Source organism: Lissotriton helveticus, chromosome 2_1 (genome assembly GCF_964261635.1).
Source record: "Lissotriton helveticus chromosome 2_1, aLisHel1.1, whole genome shotgun sequence".
NCBI lineage: Eukaryota > Metazoa > Chordata > Amphibia > Caudata > Salamandridae > Lissotriton > Lissotriton helveticus.
Window position 1 is genome coordinate 1990095901 of NC_136059.1, and position 19095 is coordinate 1990114995.

General features: G+C 45.2%; 1 protein-coding gene across 1 annotated transcript in view; it reads left to right on the forward strand.

Annotated features, from left to right (window-relative positions):
- Positions 1-19095, forward strand: part of TMEM131L (transmembrane 131 like) — a 673742-nt gene that overhangs the window by 586087 nt on the left and 68560 nt on the right. Inside the window, exon 31 of the mRNA XM_078676947.1 lies at positions 10149-10234. Within this exon, the coding sequence (XP_078533073.1) occupies positions 10149-10234 (86 nt within the window). The remainder of the gene's footprint in view (positions 1-10148; positions 10235-19095) is intronic.

A 19095-nucleotide genomic window follows, 5' to 3' on the forward strand; every position in this document is an offset into this window, starting at 1 on the left:
CCACCTCCTGACTCCAGGGTAGGTACTCACATACGATGTGGGACAGGGTGTCTGACCTCTTGCCAGCTGTCCCAGAAGATATCAGGCTGATCTTATTTCTGATGATCAAGACACAATGAAGTAGATTATACGTTTAGGTCTGGACACTGCGTAGGGCAGCAAGAATCAGTATGGGGCTTCCGCGCCCGCATTGATTTGCTTGACAAGGTTTCATCTAATATACAGCAGTCCGTAATAGACATGTCCTTTGACAGGTTGTTTGGAGCAAAGGCTTACTGGTCTTTAGAGAGATTTAAAGACAACAAGCCACCATCCACTCTAGACAAGGCAAAGCCTATTCTGCAGTTCCCCCAACAACAGGGCCCCTTTCGAGGCTTCGGTAGAGGCTACCAGCAGAGGTTGAGACTGTATGTGCCTCAGCATCAAGATGCCTCCAAGTCCTTTTGAGGACACCAGGAAGCAGGCTGACCGCGTCGAGGCCCTTAGGGGGAAAGTGCTTCCAAAACACCACCACCTACCCTTGAAGGTGCTGCAAAACCGCTTTAATTTGTCCTTGGTGGCACATGATCGCACATAGTTCACTTTTTACCTCCCCAGATAGCAGAGCATCATGTATGTCCAATTGGTGCTCTAAATGGTGGAACACAGATACTCCCTTACCTTCCTATCCTATCTCAGGACATGCCACCTATACTCCATGGTGTAGTTCAAGCTGTCTTGACCAAGGGAGCACTAGAGTGGTTGGCGGCATCAGAGATCGGGACTGATTGCTTTTTCTGGTATTTTCTTGTGCCAAAGAAAGATGTAGGCCTTCATCCCATCCTAGATCTTCCTCTTCTGAACTTCTTCCTCAAGAAGCACAAGTTCAAGATGCTCACCCTAGTCCTAGTCATGTCTACCCTGAATCCATTAGATTGGATGGTAGCGCTGGAGTTACAGGACACATACTTTCACATCCCCTTCCTGACGTCCTACAGGCGTTACCTACGGTTTCAAGTAGGCCACAGGCACTTTCAGTCCTCTTTGCTCCACTTTGGCCTTACTGGTGCTCCTTGGGTGTTCACCAAGATGATTATGGTAGTCGCATCTCATCTGTGGAGGTTGAGCATACCAGTATTCCCATACCTCAATGACTGACTACTGAAGGCGTGCTTGCTCCAAACATTTGTGGGCCAACTCCAGCCGATGGCTGATCTGTTGGGCTTTTCCATCAATCTGCTCAAATCACACCTTCACAATGGCTTCCCTTCATCATAGCCATCCTGGATAAGGTGCTCTTTTGACCCATTCTTCTTTCTCAATGAGTCCAAGACATCCTGGGCTATGATCCCTATGTTTCAACCATTGTACTTGGTCTCGGTGAGACCAGTCAGAGTTGACTGCCTTTTGGCCTCCTGCATCCTGCTTGTGGACCACAAAGTGACACATGCACACTCTGCAATGGGATTTGAAGTCACTGTGAACTTGGCACCAGGGCGACCTGTCCTATTCCATCCAGGCATCGAAGTAGACTGCAAAAGATTACAGTGCTGGCTGCTCAGCTGTGACTGGACCTGCTTGAGACCCTTCTCCCTATCCTTCGCAGAGCTAACAGTTATGATTGATGCATTGTTGCTTTGCTAGGGAGGTCATCAGGATGAGGTGGAAATTGGAGGATTCTGGTCTCCAGTGGAGATTGCAACTTGCTGAAGTTGCAAGCAATTTGCTTGACACTGAAGGCATTCCTCCTGACCATAAATGGGTACAGATACACAGACAACCGCCATGTGGCACTGATCCCTGCCCCGCCACATCTTCAGGTTTGGAATAATCCGTATCAGCCAAGAACCACCACACTACTAAATGCCTCCCTGACCACGGCCAACCACGACCATGCTTTCACCAGAAGATTGGAAGCATGCAGAGGTCAACACCTTGCTGAAAAAACCATCAGCAGACCGTCGCAAACTCGAACACTATATTCCCATCTCCATGCTACCTTTCCCAGCCAAAGTCATTGAAAAAGCCAGCTACTCGCAATATACCTAAAACAGAATCACGTCCTGGACAACTCCCAATCTGTCTTCCGTAGCAACCACATCACTAAAAGAGCCCTGATCGCTGCCGCTGATGACATCCGGGCCCTCCTTGACCAGGAAGAGACAGCAGCGCTAATCCTCCTTGCCCTCTCCTCTGCCTTCAACACAGTCTCCCACCACATGCTCATTGCCAGACTGCACGACATTGGCAGAACATAAAGAGTTTGCTTACTACCATTCTCCTCCACACCCATTCATCTCCACTCCCAAAGAGATAATCTCTGGGGTCCCTCAAGGCTCATTACTCAGCCCCACCCTCTTCTACACCTACATGACACCACTGGCCAGCTTCGCCAGATTCCACTGACTCAACTTCATCCTCTAAGCTAATGACACACAACTCCTCTTCTCCCTCTCCAAAGACTCCAGAACTGCCTGAATCTCAACATGGATGTAGGAAGCTGTCTCTTTATATGATATACCAAAAAGAGGTATATCGTGCAAAGAGTCCAAAGTGGGCCATAGATGCTATACTTAACGCTCGCCCCTCCAAAATCTCTTCCCCCCCCTTCACCTGTGCATCCCTAGCTAGACACCATGCCATAATGCAATACCCAGGCGGCCAACACCCAGCGGAGCAAAGTACAACACAGTGTATCCCAGTTATACCTCCCCCATTTGTTCCAGTTTCTGTCATTACTGGCGCATAACAGCCCCTAACACATAAGGCTAATAATGTGTGCACATCCCATCACAGTACAAAACACAGACTACCTTGCATGAATGCCGATATCGCCTCACCACTCGTCCCAAAGCAACATCACCAATTGTTGGGACTGTGCAGGGGGCCATACGACATGATGCTATCCAATTTCATGTTCAGGTGTAAAATGAATGTAATACATCTTTTTTGTATTAATGTCACCAATACTGATGTGATGTACTTAATCAAAAAAAATACCAATAAAAATGATTTTGTAAAAAAAAAGGATCGTGCAAAGAGTCCAAATAGTCCCTTACTAGTGGACAGAGGCTTGCCCTAACAATCCCAAGGTGCTCTTCTTAGGGGTTGAGCAGCCTTAGGCTTATCTCAGAGGAATGTTAGACATCATCAAATACACACAATAGCCAATGATTGATACACACAACTCAATAAGGAGATCCATGCCAATTGATAAAAATAACACGCATCTTTATAGGCACCAGAATCCATACCATCAGGTAAGTACGTTTTGCAAGAGAAATACTTTTACGTTTAAAAAGTTTACGCTTTTCAGAGGCTGCAATGTTACCATATGGTGGAAAAACAAAGATGGCGTACAGTTAGAGTACTACGACTTATGGGACAAATCTCCTGGACTTAAGGTGAGTATGGGGCAAGGTCCAAGGGAGCACTAAGAGTTTACACCGAGCGGTACCGGGGCGGGCAGGTGCAGTGGTGCAGTAGACATCCAGTGGCCAATGTTAGTATATGGGGATCAGTCTTTGCATAAAGAAACTGAAGGTTTTGACTGTGGGAGGGGGAGGCAGTTGGGCTGTACTAACAGGGGGCTCAGGCCTCAGGATGCTCGGGATGTGGGGACAACTTTGGTCCTCTTCACTACCCAGGGGCGACGAGTGTAGAGGTGTCCTTAGGCGTCCAGTTTTTCTTACCAGGAGCAGTTGCAGTACAGGGGGCCTGTGAACGGAGGCTGTAGGTGATGTTGAGAAGTTCACGAGGAGTGAAACCACAGTGGACTCTCTCTGGAGGGATAGGGGACCACACTTTCTGGCCCACTTCACATCTGGCTTGGAGCAACTAGTGCAGAGGTGTCCTTAGACGTCGGGCTTTCACAGTCTTGGAGTCCACTCAGGTTTCTTTGGGTGCATGCAGGACACAGGAAAGCAGCTTTGCTGCTTCACAGAAGTTCTTGGTTCTTGGGTGAAGTGCTGGCAGGTAGGTCTCCCAGGGTTAGAAGACGCAGCAGCTGCAGGAAAAGTCATCTTTTGGTGCAGTTGCCAAAGTCAAAAGACAGGCCTGCAGGGTTGACACCAAGTCAGTTGCTGGGTCTTCTTTTTTAATATTGAACTTACGGGTGTTAGGGGAATGTAGGTTAGTAGCCAATGGACTACTGACTCCTGCAGTCACTACGCCCTCTATAAGACCTCTTCCTGTGGTAAGTGGACATAACCCTGTTCTAGAGATTCTAAGTTTGCCATCACCAAGATGGACAACTCTGAAAAGTCATGTCCACTTCAGGGTAGGCCACCTTAGGGGTGGTACTCGCCTGAGGTGGGCACGCCTATCTGACAAGCTAATTTTCCAGCATGTTCAGGTACCAAAGGGCTCTGGACAAAGGGGGATCAGCTTCCTCTCCTGAGAGGGGTACCCAATGTGCATTTCAAAGCTGGTGGCTTCTTTGAAATTCCCCTGCCTTGGGATGCTAATCAATTGGTCATCCTGTGGGAGGGGGTGTGAACACCCTCTTCCCAAGCAGGCTTTGTTTCTGACCTCCTGAGAGCAAAGAGCCTCACCCTTGGGGGTCAGAAACTAGTCTGTGGTGGCAGACTGGCAAACAGCAATCAGTCAACACACCAGTTGCTGGTAGCTTTTCAGGGAGGCACCTCTAATGTGCCCTCTGGGTGCACGTATTAATACACCCAACACTGGAACCTGTGTGGGTTGATTAATGCTAAACGTTTGCTACCAAACATCCCTATTTTCAGTAATACCATCATGTAGCTGGGAAACTCTTTTTCACCAGTGTCCAGTACATGCTTTTAAAATGGCTTCTCTGATCACTTGTACTGGCAGTAATAGAACTGAACAGCACAGGAGACAATCTTGTCATGCAGATATGTCTTCACATGTAATATAATGCACCCTGTCTTAGGACCTGCTGTGACTTGCAAATAGTACGTGTAGTGTAAGGGAATATGGCACACAGGAATGTGTCAAGACGTGTTTTCACTTTTGACTGCACCAAAACACGCAGCCTACAGTGGCAGCCTTGCATGCATTAGGTGAGGGGTCTCTTAGGGTGGAACAATTTGTGCTGCAGCCCTTAGGGACCCTCTTTAGTACCTCACGCCCTAGGTACCAGGGGTGTCATTTACTTGAGAATTACAGAGACTCCTAAAGGTATTGCCAATTGGGGGAAACAATTGTACAGTTTGGGAAAGAGATCTGGCACTGGAGACTTGGTTAGCAATGGCTGTGTGTGTTTCCAGTCGAAATAACATCAAATGCCAAGAAAAAGTTGGGGTTACCAAGCCAAAAAGGGGCACTTTCCTACAATGGACAAGATAAACTCCCCCTGGGATGCCTCCTAGTGGCCCACAGAACTCGGACCCACACCAACCCTAGCGGACCACACCAGAGACCTCCGCATCAGCCTGGATAGTAAATTCTCAATGACATCTCTGGTCAAAGTTGTATCATCCTCCTGCATCTTCACCCGGCGCGTGCTACGCAAGGTCTTCAAGTGGCTCCCCCAAAACTCCAGACACACCATTACCAAGGCCCTGATCACCAGCAGTGAAACACTCTCTATGCAGGACTCTCATCCCACCTACTCCAAAGACTCCAAACCATCCAGAACGCTGCATCCAGATTCATCCTTGATCTCTCCCGACGAACGGGCATCACCCCACTCCTAAGAGATCTCCACTGGCTCCCAATTAAGAAGTGATGCCACTTCAAGCTATTCATTTACTCATTCATGGCCCTTCACAACTCCGGATCAGCCTACATCAACCACCACCTAAGCTTCCATCAACCTACCAGACACCTCCCCTCTGCCTCCCTCTCGTTAGCTCACACCCCCTGCATCCACCGGAGCAGGGGTAGAGGATGCACCTTTTCCTACCTCACAGCCCAGGCATGGAACGACCTCCCCCCTACACCTCCAGACCTTGGCTACTATATCAGATTTCCGCAAGATGCTCAGGGCCTGGCTCTTCGGCTGAATCTAGGGACTCTGCCAGGGCCAGTGACAAGCAGCGCTCTACAAATTGAGAGATTGATTGACTGCAACTATCAGGGCAGCGTTGGGTCACCGGTACTGTGCTAGGAATCTCTGCATTTATGGAAATGGCTAAACGCTCATGGCATCTCCCTGACTGCACAACACCTGCCAGGATCTTGAAATTCCAGGACAGACAAACTAAGCTGACATTGCACAGCAGATCACGAATGGTGGTAACACTTGGAGGTGGCACAGTACATCTTCCAGCAATGTGGCGAACCCTAGCTTGATCTATTTGCCACAGCAGAGAATCTGCAGTGTCCAGAGTTATGCACATTGGAGTTCCAAAGTCAGAAAAGGCTTTCTTTTCTGACTTTATTCAGAATTGCAGGAACATTTCAAGAATGTTCACCTGTCCTTGGTTCCATGAATACTTTCGGACTCAATGGGTTGAGGGTTTCCCATTTACTAATGACAAGTGGCAACATCTATATCCTCATTAATCTGAAAGAGACCGTTGTAGCTTACTTACCTTAGAATTTCCCCCAGGCGTCAGTCTGGATCCAGAGATTTTTCTTTAGCAATTCCCCTGGATGTCGGTAGGTGGCATTGGTCTAGTTCATCTTGGTCTCCAGGATGACGTCGCAGTGCCTACTTAGACGCCGCCCCTGCACTCTGACGTCAGTTCTTTCTTTTTCCGCGCTAGCCTAGCGCAGATCCAGAGAGCGCTTCCCCGTAGATGTTTTTTGGCTAGTGTTTTTCAACTTTTTGTCGACTTCTTTTTTCAAGTCTTCGACTCCTGGTGCGCGAAGGACTTCCCTACATCGGATTGGCTTTAATCCCTGCGGCGCCTGTCACAAGATGATGCCTGTGATCTCCCCGCACCTGGATCATCACCACGACCCAAAATCGTGCTCTGCCTGCCGTGCCATGAACCCGAAGACTTTGTGGGAGCGGTCCCGAAAGTGTCTGGAGGCCCGGTGGTCAGCTCCGCAGCACTCCTGTTCTCGAGAAAGGTCTTGAGGCCAGTCGCGGAGACCCCACTCCTCGTCGCACTCCAAGTCGTCGAGGTAATCGGGTAAGTTCAAACACAAGAAGAAGGTGAAGAAGCACAAGCGTTCTTCATCTTCTCCCCGTCGGTTGGCTGACTCGACGTGGGATTTGAAGCACTGTCGCTCAAAGGTTCCATCTTCGGTGCCTGATTCAGGGACGACTCTGCACCTCCCCCCATTTCTGGGAGTGCAGCTTCCCCTGCCCAACTTCAACAGTTCTCCGAGGCCTTACACGTCGTCTTTGGGCAGTCCGACTCCATTGACACGCCTTCGGGCCCCGCAGAACGTGTCAGGGGTCCTGGACCTATGATGCCGGTGGCTCTGGCGCCGGAGGGCCCCCGCGGATCCAGGCCTAGATCCAGATCGACATGAGTCGATCTCACTCGACCTTTCCCGGCGCTGATCCAGAAGACAACGCCCCTGACGCCGGTCATGCCCCCGAACGACGCCGCCCCCGTCCTCCTGCCCGAGTTGGACCCGGAGATGGGCTGATGTTGGTTGATGTCGGAACTGACGCCAGAGGGTACTTTTGTTACCCTGTTCATCCCTGGTGTTCCGCACCGACCAGAGGGTGGAGATGAAGACTGGGAGGGGTCACTGGACTCTTTAACAGACCAGCTTGAAGAACAATGGTCTGGACACTTCTCCAGGACACTGGTTTGCTTTCTCCCCCTACTGTGGCTAAATAGGAGGGAACGTCCTGTGCTGTGGTGGTGAGAAGGGCGGCCGAGTTCTTGGGCCTTGAGATCCCTTCAGTGGAAGTCAGGACTAACTTCCTGACAGAGGTGCTTCAGCCTTCGGCTTCCTCTTCTGAACCCCGATTTCAGTGCTTAATTTGTGCTGGTGCTTCGCACCGGCACTTATTTCTCAGGGCCGGATCTACACTCCATATTGACTCACTTAAGTTCACACAGGTCTTCCCGGTGAACGCCATAAAATATTTCAAATTGGATGCTGCATGCCTTATTATGAGGCACATTCTGCCTCTCTGGCGATGGACTGCCCGAGGGCACACAGCGGAGCAGTCCCTGCCCATGCTTTCTTCAGCTGCCATATAGGCCATCCTTATTCAAGTATCCTATTGTAAATAGATTCTTTAAGGGCATTACTCATCTATTTCCTCCATCTCCCTTCACAATGCCCCAGTGGGTCTTGAATCTTGTTCTCACATATCTTATGTGTGCTCTCTTCGAGCTGCTTCATAACTGTCCTCTCAGGCTCCTTGCTCTCAAAATTTCTTTCCTTGTGGCCATCACCTCTGCTCACAGGGTGAGTGAGCTTGAAGCTCTGTCTTCCAAGCCCCCTTTCTTCTCTGCATCCGGACAAAGTGGTGCTTATAACGAGGCCTTAGTTTCTTCCTAAAGTGGTTACACCATTTCATGTAGGACAATCTATCACTTTGCTCACCCTTTTCCCACCCCTCTGAGGAGGAGGAGACACTCCACCGTCTGAACCCTAAACGTGCCCTGTCATTCCATCTTGACCGCACCAAAGATTTCCGGGTGGACGATCAACTCTTTGTTGGCTATGTGGGTGCCAAGAAAGTCTGGGCTGTTTAAAAACTTAACCTATCTCGATGAGTTGTCCATTGCATAAAGATCTGCTATGCTTTAGAAAAGAAGGATTGCTTTAGAGAAGAAGGATCCTCCAGTGGGGTATGTGCTCATTCCATTAGGGCTATGGCAGCACTACTGCACTGGCACGTGGAGTCCCACCCCTTGATATCTGCCAGGCGGCAACATAGGCATCTCTGCACACGTTCACTAGACATTACTGCCTGGACAGCCAAGTCCGGAGGGACGCCAATTTTGCCTGTTCAGTCCTCCAGGACTTATTCGTCTGAACTTGGTTCGCAGACCCTCCTCCGGGGATGTTATTGCTGGGGTATCTATTCTGAGGTAAGGAATCTACAACTAACTGTCTCTTTCAAATGAACAAGTTACTTACCTTCGATACCCATGTATCTGTAAAAGACATATGTTAGTTAAAGATTCCTTACCGCCCCACCCATCCTCCCCACTCTGCGTACTGATTTCTAGGGATAGGGACAGCCTTACAAGGTTCTAGTTATGGTGCACCAGTGGGCAGTGTCTTTCATGACTGCGCTTCTGGCATGGAAAGTCTTGTCAGAACTGATGTCCGCGCACAGGGGCGGCGTCTAAGTAGGCACCGCGACGTCATCCTGGCGATCACCACGGACACGGAGTCGACCGACTTCACCTACTGATGCGCAGGGGTACTACTAAAGAAAAATATCCGGATCCAGACTGAAGCCTGGGAGAAATTCTAAGGTAAGGTATCTACAACTAACATATGTCTATTACAGATACATTGTTACCGAAGGTAAGTAACTTGTTCATTAAGGACGGGCACACCCAGGAAATATCACCTCATCAAAATTGGTTATATCTGTTTAATGTGCAGGTACTTTCCTCCGAGCCACTGCAGCTATAGTTACATTCTTCTGGCCTGGATTTGTCAGAGGATGCTGCAGGATGCTATCAGCATCATTGTGATGGATTAATGTTCTTAATCCACCCACATGAAATCAAATAATTTTGCCAAAGCTTCTTAAGAAATCTGTTTGCTTAAATCATTGGCTGCTTAATGCTACTTATTCTATATTTTCTAGCTGTGGAATCTCCCCATAGATTTCGAATAGGAGAGCACCAGAAGGTAATAGGATAACGTTAGTTTTGCAGTGACTCCATTCTTCCTAATGTGTAGCAGGTCTTCTATTCCCCAACACCCTTGTGCCACTGTTGAAACCCATAACACTCAGAAGTTTATTGAGATTGAGAGAAAGGACTAGTGTGTAAAGCCACACAGGAAGCAGAACTGTGGATACGCCATCTGTGAAAACATGCCAGATGCTTGCTGTCAAGGTGTTTGGTTTAAACGATTTTAAAATCAGTTGCAGTTCTTGCTGTGAAGTGGCAGGGTACTAACACATTGTAAGGAGAGATGGACCTACAAGTTAGGGTCAAAGAGGTCACCACAAAGGCATCTTCAACCCTATTATATGGCACAAACTCGTTCACACAGTATAATCCTTTGCATAACAATCTGATGTTCTAGATAATGAAATGTTGCCTGGATTCCCTTTGATGCCCTTTGGTTTTGTTTTACAGCCCAGATATGAACCATGTCCCTCATTTTCCAGATGCCCTTCCTCCATCTTTTCCAGATGTGATTTCAGATGCAGGAAAATCAAAAGGTTACTCTTAAACTTTATTTTGTATTCCAGATCTCCTCCATTATGCCTGTTTTAGATGTGATGAATACATTAAGAGGGAGTAATGGTAATAAATGCATTTTAGTTAGAGATAATGTAAAGGTTGTTAAAAATAAGCAGCTGTGTATACACTTGTGTATCATAATGTTGCATGTGAAGCCCAAGGGAGAAGCTCTGCCAATCTCTGCTGACCACAGCACATTCTGCCAAAATGCACACCTGCTACTAAATCCATCACATAAAACACAAGCTAGTTGTTTGCTTGCAGCTTAAATTGTTGACAGTAATGCACATCTGTGTGATCGGTGTTGTGATTAACTGCAGGCTCCACAGACTTGTAAAAAATAATCTAATGTATTAGGTGTCTCAAGTGTTAGAGATTTTCACAATCTGTCCAGGGGGGATTTGGAGGGGGGATTTATAGTGTAGCACAATAAGGGGGCAGTCAAACCAACCTTCGTAAAGTAGTGACATTAATACATGCTTTGTTCAGAATACTGAATTATTGCGTAATGTTGTTTTCTTAAGGTGCATTTGTGTACGCAAAACTGGTTCTGCAATGTATAAATGGTAATGTGCCCAACATGAGCAAGACTTGCACTCCATTGAACAATGTGATAAACATATCCCGTACAAAGAGCACTCCTGTTTTTTTGTTAGCCATTTATTGTTAACATAATTTTATAATTCTTTTTGTTAAGAATCAGCATTTTTAAGCTACCATTAATAAAGTATTATTTTATGTGATATCTGCCATGACAATACTTAGTTTTCTGTGCAGATGCAAGCCACCCCTCCAGTCTGAACTGCATCAGAATTCCAGGTTGCTATAGTAATGTTTACTTTGGCACTGTAAAGTGCCAGAAGCACATATGCAGATACTGAGCTCACTCATTTACACCAAAGCATCTGTTGTGACGACTCTTTTGTGGTGTTTGGTGTTTTCGATTAATAGTCACTGACTGCAACTTAAAGGAGAAATACACTAAACCCTCTAAAGTTGCACAAAATGATAAATATTTGGGGCATTTGTCCTGCACCCATATTCTTATGCACTGACTGCAACTTCAAGGACAAATACACTACGCTCTCTAAAGTTGCACAAAATTATAAATATTTGGGGCATTTGTCCTGCACCCATGTTCTTATGCAGGTTGGATTTGGAACTTAAAAAAGCTTTACACTTTTGCATAAACAAAATCCTATTTTTCAAATTAGCCTATAGTTTTGAGGAATGCTAATTTTCAATACTAATATGCACAAAATTCTAAATTGTGTTATGATGATTTTCAATTTTCTAAAACTTTGCAGCAAACAACTTTAGTGATATAGACTATTAATTCTCGTGAAACCCAGCGAGAAAGTCAGCAAAACATAAAAACGTGAACACTTCAGTCAATCACCGTCCTTCAGTTATGCAATTGTTTCTTTTGTTTATTTCTGAACCCTAAATCTCCAAACTAAAATCAAAACCTGACAACTAATCTTACATTTTATATACCCAGAAAAATTGGTCACCACCCATCGTCTGATCCAAGTAACCTAACTGGTCTCCATCTTTAAAATTTCTTCCAGTTTGGTCCCTGTCTCAAACATGTTGTAGACCTTTGTTCCTCTTGCTCAGTGTGCCTTAAACTGGACACATTGTTGTGTGTTGTTGCATTGTCTACCTGGCCCACCTTGCTAGAGTGGGGAACAGACTGTTGAAGGTGGATTTTCATAATAAAATGTACCAGGCTTGCCCAGCAAGACTGCTACTTCCTTGGCTTCACCACACACAATTTGAGGCAACAGTAACAGAGAGATAAGTGGGGCACAAAACCACCCTGCTTTTTGACTGTGTTGTTTGAGCAATTACAAATTAAGCCTGGTAATTTTATTTTGTCAAAGCCTACATTAGCTCTCAGTACTTAAGATTACTTTCAGAGAGCCAGTATTTCCTGCTGAAACATAAAATGCTCCAGGCTTTAAGAGTTGAGCCCCTGTTGATCTTGTATGTGTATGTGCAAGTCTCCTGTGATTCTTTAGAAGCTACAGTCTTGGCAAAGATGTATTGAAAAATCTGTAGAGAGTTTTTGAGGTCTTTGAAACCATACTTGCACACGCCCAAAAGTTGCACTAGTATCTGCATAATCGATGATTATAAGTTCTGCCCTGACACTGTAGGGATGGTTAAAAAGTGGACAATGTTAAGCTTATCTCTTGAATATTCCTACATCAAACATTTGTTCCTGCCTCTTCCGTTGAAGAATGGATGAGCCTGCACATTGTAGTGAAACTTAACAAGGTAAAACAAAGGGCCCAAGAGACATTTTTTGCTTTGTATTCTACTAAACATCTATGGTGTGAATTCCATTGGGACACTACATTCATCAATCCTAACAAACACACTGCCTTAAAAAATATATATTCAAAGGGCCAGGTAGTAATTCCAGAAACCCTTCTCTAATTCTACCAGACAATTTGAATTAGTGTTGTTTAGATACTTAACTGTACTGAACTGCTGAGACATTATGTATTCTGAGCAAAGAAACGCTGTCCGACCAGATTACCTTGGAAGTAGTTCTGGACAATTGATTGGGTATCACTTACTCTTTACTTATCACTTACTAGTCTTGCCTACACTTTTGCTCCCTCCCTGTCCTGCGGCCCTTGACTCGTCTCCAAGCGTTTGGTGACTGAGAATGGTACAATCAGTTCAGGCATCCATGTGCCACAACCTCAATTCTGTCCAAATTTCCATCACCTAACTTTTTTGTTTGAGATTGCTGCATCCTCCTATGTTTTGGTTCTTTAGTCTCTGTAGTTTTCTGTGATGGAGCGGTACCAGAGAATTCACTTTTTCTTTTTAATAGAAAGAGCCTTCTGGCTCAGGATTATGAGCAGAAAAGGTTAGCAGAAAAGATTGATGTTGTCAAAAAGTTTTTGTTAAGCTTATTTCTCCATAGACTTGCTTGTATTACTCATTTTCTGTTCAATTTGTTTGCTGGTGTTTTATTTTTGTAAAAGAGAAGCATAATTTGAGCATCTTACCTTGTAGTGGAATAAACAACTTGTGTTTAAAAAGCAACAAAGTTGATGAATGTATTATAGCTTGATATATTTTGTATAATTTTGCTACTCACTATTAGAATGTTTCATGGGACCAATAGTTCGCTTACCTCCAATTTATTTTCAGGGTGATTGATTTAGTAGTTTTTTTTTTTGTATCAGAGTTGTGAGGGTGGCAGATCCAAACCAATTTGCATTATGCAATCTGGCATCTGCCTGCTGATGTACATGGTATGACTGACCACAGCATCCAGTGTTTGCATCTTTTCTCAGTTGCTGAGTTTCGACACTCCTTTGAAATGTTTTTTTTTGTTTCTTTATTGATGGAAAGTAAAATAGTGAGTTTTTCATTTACCTATTTAGTTTCTCCTTTGCTATCCTTTCTAATGTTTACCCTTTCTATTCGATGTTATTTTTTTCCTCTGGGTTTTTCTTATGCCCCTAACAATCCAGACATATAATATGTGATAACGGATAGTGTTACAATTTCTGGGTTCTATTCAATTTGGAAAGCTATTAGTTTCTGCATTGTTTTTGTCTCTTAAGTTTGCAAACTAAACGATGTATTATTAACAGTTAAACGCGAATTAGAAATATGTTATCATACTTTCTGTCACTGTGATGGGACATAGCAGCATGATATATATTTCCAGAGAACTGAGGTGGAGATTCTAGAGAGGGTTTGGGGCGTCTGTCCCTGTGATGTGATGTTGAAGTTTACTGTTTTTTGTTTTGCTTTTCAAGTTGTAGGGAACAGTTATTTTTCATTTATAAGGCAGTTATTTTCCTGCCATTAGCACATAATGGAAAAATAAGTAAGAATTTACTTTAATGTGATACCTCATGCAAACAAACACAGGCATGCAGAAATGTATGTTCGAGGCATATGGGCTGCAGACCACACACTATTGCATAGATCGCCATATGGTGGTGGGCCCGGATGATTACACTTTGTTTTTGTCTTGGAAGAGTCTTTTTCTGTTGGATGATGACTCCTGTAGATCGTAGTGCGCATGGGCATCGACTCCATCTTCAGATTGTTTTTTTTCCATCATCGGGCTCGGATGTGTTTATCGTTCGGTCCCGTTACCGATCTCCTTTCGACTTCAAGTCCTTCATCATACCATCGGTATCGTCTTCGACAGTAATTCCGGTTACCCGCGTCGAAGAAAGCCTTGCGCTTTTCGATTCCAGCGTTCGTCGAGGCCGTCTGGCCCAACTGCCCCATTGGGCCTTTGGCTCATGGAAAGAACACCTTTCAAGAAGTGCCCTCAGTGTGAACACAAATTCCCTCATACTGATCTTCATGAGGTTTGCAATCTATGCTTGTCTCCAGAGCACGAGAGTCAAGACTGTGAGGCCTGCACTTCGTTCCGGTCCAAGAAGACCATCAGGGAACGTCGAGCTCGAAGAGTCATGGCGCAGTCATCTTCATCTATATAACAACATGGAAAGGCAGTTCCCAATAATATAAAGGACCAAAAAGTTCCAATAGTAACAATTGCCCACAGAACAGCTGGTTGTATTCAAATAATTTTATTATCATTTGTATTCATAAAAAAAGTGCATAGAGCAAAATCCATACTTCAATGAGTGAAACAGCACGTATAATTCATATAGCGTCAGCCCATAAACACAAGGAACAGTAAAAGAAGCACATACATCATTCACTCATTCTACCAGTCACAAACTCACTTACACACCGATACATCCATATAGATTCAGACAACAAAAAAACTTTCAACAGCCAGACAGAAAGAAGCGCCGACGCGCGTTTCGGAACAGTGCCACAGTGGGGAATTCCTTCATCAGGGCGCCAATCATTCGAGTACACATATATATATATTTACTGCCCTGGTGGGTTGTTCCCCCTGCCCTTATCCTTTTTAGGTTCAGGGTCCCTCTTTTGTTTTTTGCAGTCATCTTCATCAACACCAGACGTCATCATAGACGAGGCTACAATCGAGGTAGAGTCCGAAGAACAGCAGCAGGATGACATCGTTTCCGAACCAGAGGATTCCGCTTCAGGAGCTGAGGATCATTCGGAACACGACTATCTTCTTCCAGCTGGTCAACAGGTGGTGAGTACAAGCGTCAACCCTGTTCACCTCCGCATACCGGGACAGGCTTCGGTTCCACCTCCGGGTGCACACCGACCAAAACCTTCCAATGCCCCGCCTTCTGGCTCGGCAACGAAGAATACAAAAAAGCCTCCAGTTGACTCTGGCTCGAGTCAGTCTGTCTGTCCCGACAAGCAAAGGGTCCTCAAACCAAAATTAACCCCGGCACCGAGCAGCCATCGGCGCCGAAACCGGTGGAGCCGAAAACAAGCTCGGCACCGAAAGACGTTCAAGTCTACCGTACCGAAGACCACTCCAGTTCTGAAAAAAGTCGACCCGAAGCCTGCTTCGGCATTGAAACACACTTCGGTTCCGAAGGTCGATGATTTCAAACGCACTTAGGGAACAAAGATTCCGGATCCAAAGAGCGCAGAGCCAAGAAAGACCAAGTCTTCGGAACTGAAACCAAAATCCGCTCCAAAGACAATAGACACTGTAAAACCTAAGCATTTCAGTCCCAAACAAGATACATCATCACCAAAAAAGGATTTTCTTAGCCGAAGAGCTTTTCCAACCAGACCCAAAGCAAAAGACTTAGTATTAATCCAAAGACTGGACATGCCATTACAGTGCCTGAAAAGAGGAAAATGGACTATCCTAAACCACCTCCAGTTCCTCTCAAAAAGCATGCTCAAACTTCCCCCATAAGAATTCCTTCACCATTAATAGAGATACCAGCAGATATTTCTCCAGTACACTCACCATCAAGCACACATAGCATTATACCACAGGATGATGATGATGAAGACAATTATTCACAGGGGGTAGAAAGTGAGCATCATATAGACGACACAGATGACCCGGACAATATTCCGGGGCCATCAGATGATCCCTGGGAGGATTATAATGCGCCAAATGCACCAGATCGGCCACAAAATGATGCATACTCTTCTAGACCATCTCCCCCAGATGACACTATTGGGTTTGCTCAGCTTATTCATAGAGCAGCCACATTTCATGGAGTAGACTTACACACAGATCCAGTGGAAGAGGACTTCCTCATGGATACACTAAAACCACGACCACATTACCAATACTTCGTGGAGTGGTGAGACATGCACCAGAGGTATTTAAAGACCCCGTCAGAGCCAGGGTAATTAACCCCAGACTGGAAAAAAAGTGACCCAGCATACATCAAAGGTCAGCTGCCATTAGACTCATTGGTAGTATCAAATGCGAGAAAAGGAGCTAACTCGCAGACAACAGGGGATGCTCCACCCCCTGATAGTCTAGACTTTTAGATGCTACAGGGAAACGCACCATCTCACAAGCAGCCAATGTCTGGAGAATTGCTAACACTCTAGCTCTGTTAGGGAGATATGATCAAGCTCATTATGATGAGTTAGAATCACTCCTGCAACACTTACCAGAGCAATATAAGACCAGGGCTTCTGATCTAATACAAGAAGGCAAGGTTATTACAAATACCTCAATCCGCTGTGCATTAGACACTGCAGACACAGCCTCTAGAGCAATAAATTTGGGAGTACTGTTGCGTAGATATTTATTTTATTTATTTCAAAGTTTTATATAGCGCGAACAAGATCTTTGCAGATATCAGAGCGCTTTACAAGGACATGGGGTGATAGCATAATAGTAGGTAATAGTTGAGGTAGCTAGGTACGATATGCATAGGTAGGTCAAAATAAGAGGTAGGTCATAGTTGAGGTAATGTAGGTACACGGTGCATAGTCAAACAGGTACGCCAATAATATGAAAGTACATAAAGAGGGATCATATACTTGTTTAAGCGTGCTTAAACTACTTTTGTAAATAGCATAGAGGTACACGGTGCATAGTCAAACATGTACGCCAATAGTATAAAAATACATAAAGAGGGAGCATATACTTGTTTAAGCGTGCTTAAACTACTTTTGTAAATAGCATAGAGGTAGGCATAGTTGAGGTAGGAGAGTACAGGGTGCATAGTCACGCAGGAGAATCAGTAGTATAACAGTAGGTAATATTTGAGGTGGTGTAGGTAAAGGGTGCAAAGTCAGATAGGCACGTCAATAATATAAAATAAGATATGCAGAGAGGGAACGTATACAGTCAAGTGAGTCGATAATACAAGTAATACAAATAGACCAAGGGGTCAGGAAGGTAGTACAACGCGGAGTCCTGGAGGTACAGAATAATAGCTCATGTGTATTTCGCCATGAAGATCGCTTTTACTTCTTTCTTAAAAAGTTTGTTGGAGGAGATGAGCCTGGTTTCAGGAGGGAGTGAGTTCCAGATCCTGGGCGCCATTCCTGAGAAGGAGCGTTTATAGGTGTTTCCTTCCGAAATCTTCGTGGCTTCAGCAGAAGATTGTTTGTGCTTCTAGTAGTTCTAGAGCCGCCCGAAATTGTCAGCTTTTGAGAGAGGTAGGCGGGTGAGTTCGTGTGTATAGCCTTGTGTGTCATGCAGGCGATTTTCAGATGTATTCTGGCTTCAAAAGGCAGCCAGTTCAGGGATTTAAAGTCAGGGGAGATATGCGAGTGTTTTTTTGAGCCAGTGATGAGTCTTGCTGCAGCGTTAAGGGACGCTCTTAGGGGTATGCATGGCTACGCATCTCTGGGTTCAAACCAGAAGTACAGGCCGGTATTTTAAATCAACCCTTTGAATAGCAACATCTATTTGGTCCAACAGTTGATAGTGCACTAGAGAAGATGAAAAAAGCTACAGATACGGCAAAATCAATGGGAGCTTTACAAACGCAGACCCATAGAGCGTCCTTTCGTCGCTCCTCATATAGAGGCACATCTAAGGGGTTTCAAACTGACAACACCTCCTCTTCTTATAAAGCACCCACCCAAACCTCACCCAGCAGAGGGTATTACAGAGGAGGATATAGAGGTAACAACAATAAGGGCAGAGGCAACAACCGCAATGGCTCTACTGCCAAACAGTGACTTCCCTTCCATCCCCCCAGACCATTCCACTCCTGTTGGGGGTGAAATTACAACAGTTCCTACCTGTATGGAACTCCATCACCACAGACAGGTGGGTAAGACAAATAATTCAGTCAGGTTATTGCCTGGAGCTCACTTCCACTCCTCCAGCAATACCACCCAGACAACGTCCCATGTCACAGGAACATCTCATACTTTTAAGTCAAGAGGTTGCATCTCTACTACAAAAGAATTCAATAGAACCTGTCCCAAAACACCATAAAAACACAGAAGTGTATTCCCTATACTTTCTCATACCCAAAAAAGGACGGGTCCCTCAGACCTATACTAGATCTAAGGCCCCTGAACCTGTACATACAATCCGACCATTTCCATATGGTCACACTACAACAAGTTCTGCCGTTGTTAAAACAAGGCGACTTCCTTGCCACATTAGATCTCAAAGACGCTTACTTCCACATTCCTATCCATCAATCTCACAGAAAGTACCTTCGATTTGTACTAGAAGGTCAACACTACCAATTCAAAGTACTCCCTTTCGGAGTAACTACAGCACCTCGATTGTTTACAAAGTGTCTAGCAGTAGTAGCAGCACATATGAGAAGGGACAACATTCATGTCTTCCCATACCTAGACGACTGGTTAATAAAATCCAAGTCATGCAACCAATGTGTACAGCACACGCATCAGACCATCTGCCTGTTGCACAAGCTAGGATTCACAGTAAATCAAAAGAAGTCACACCTCCAACCATCCCTATCTCAACAGTATCTAGGTG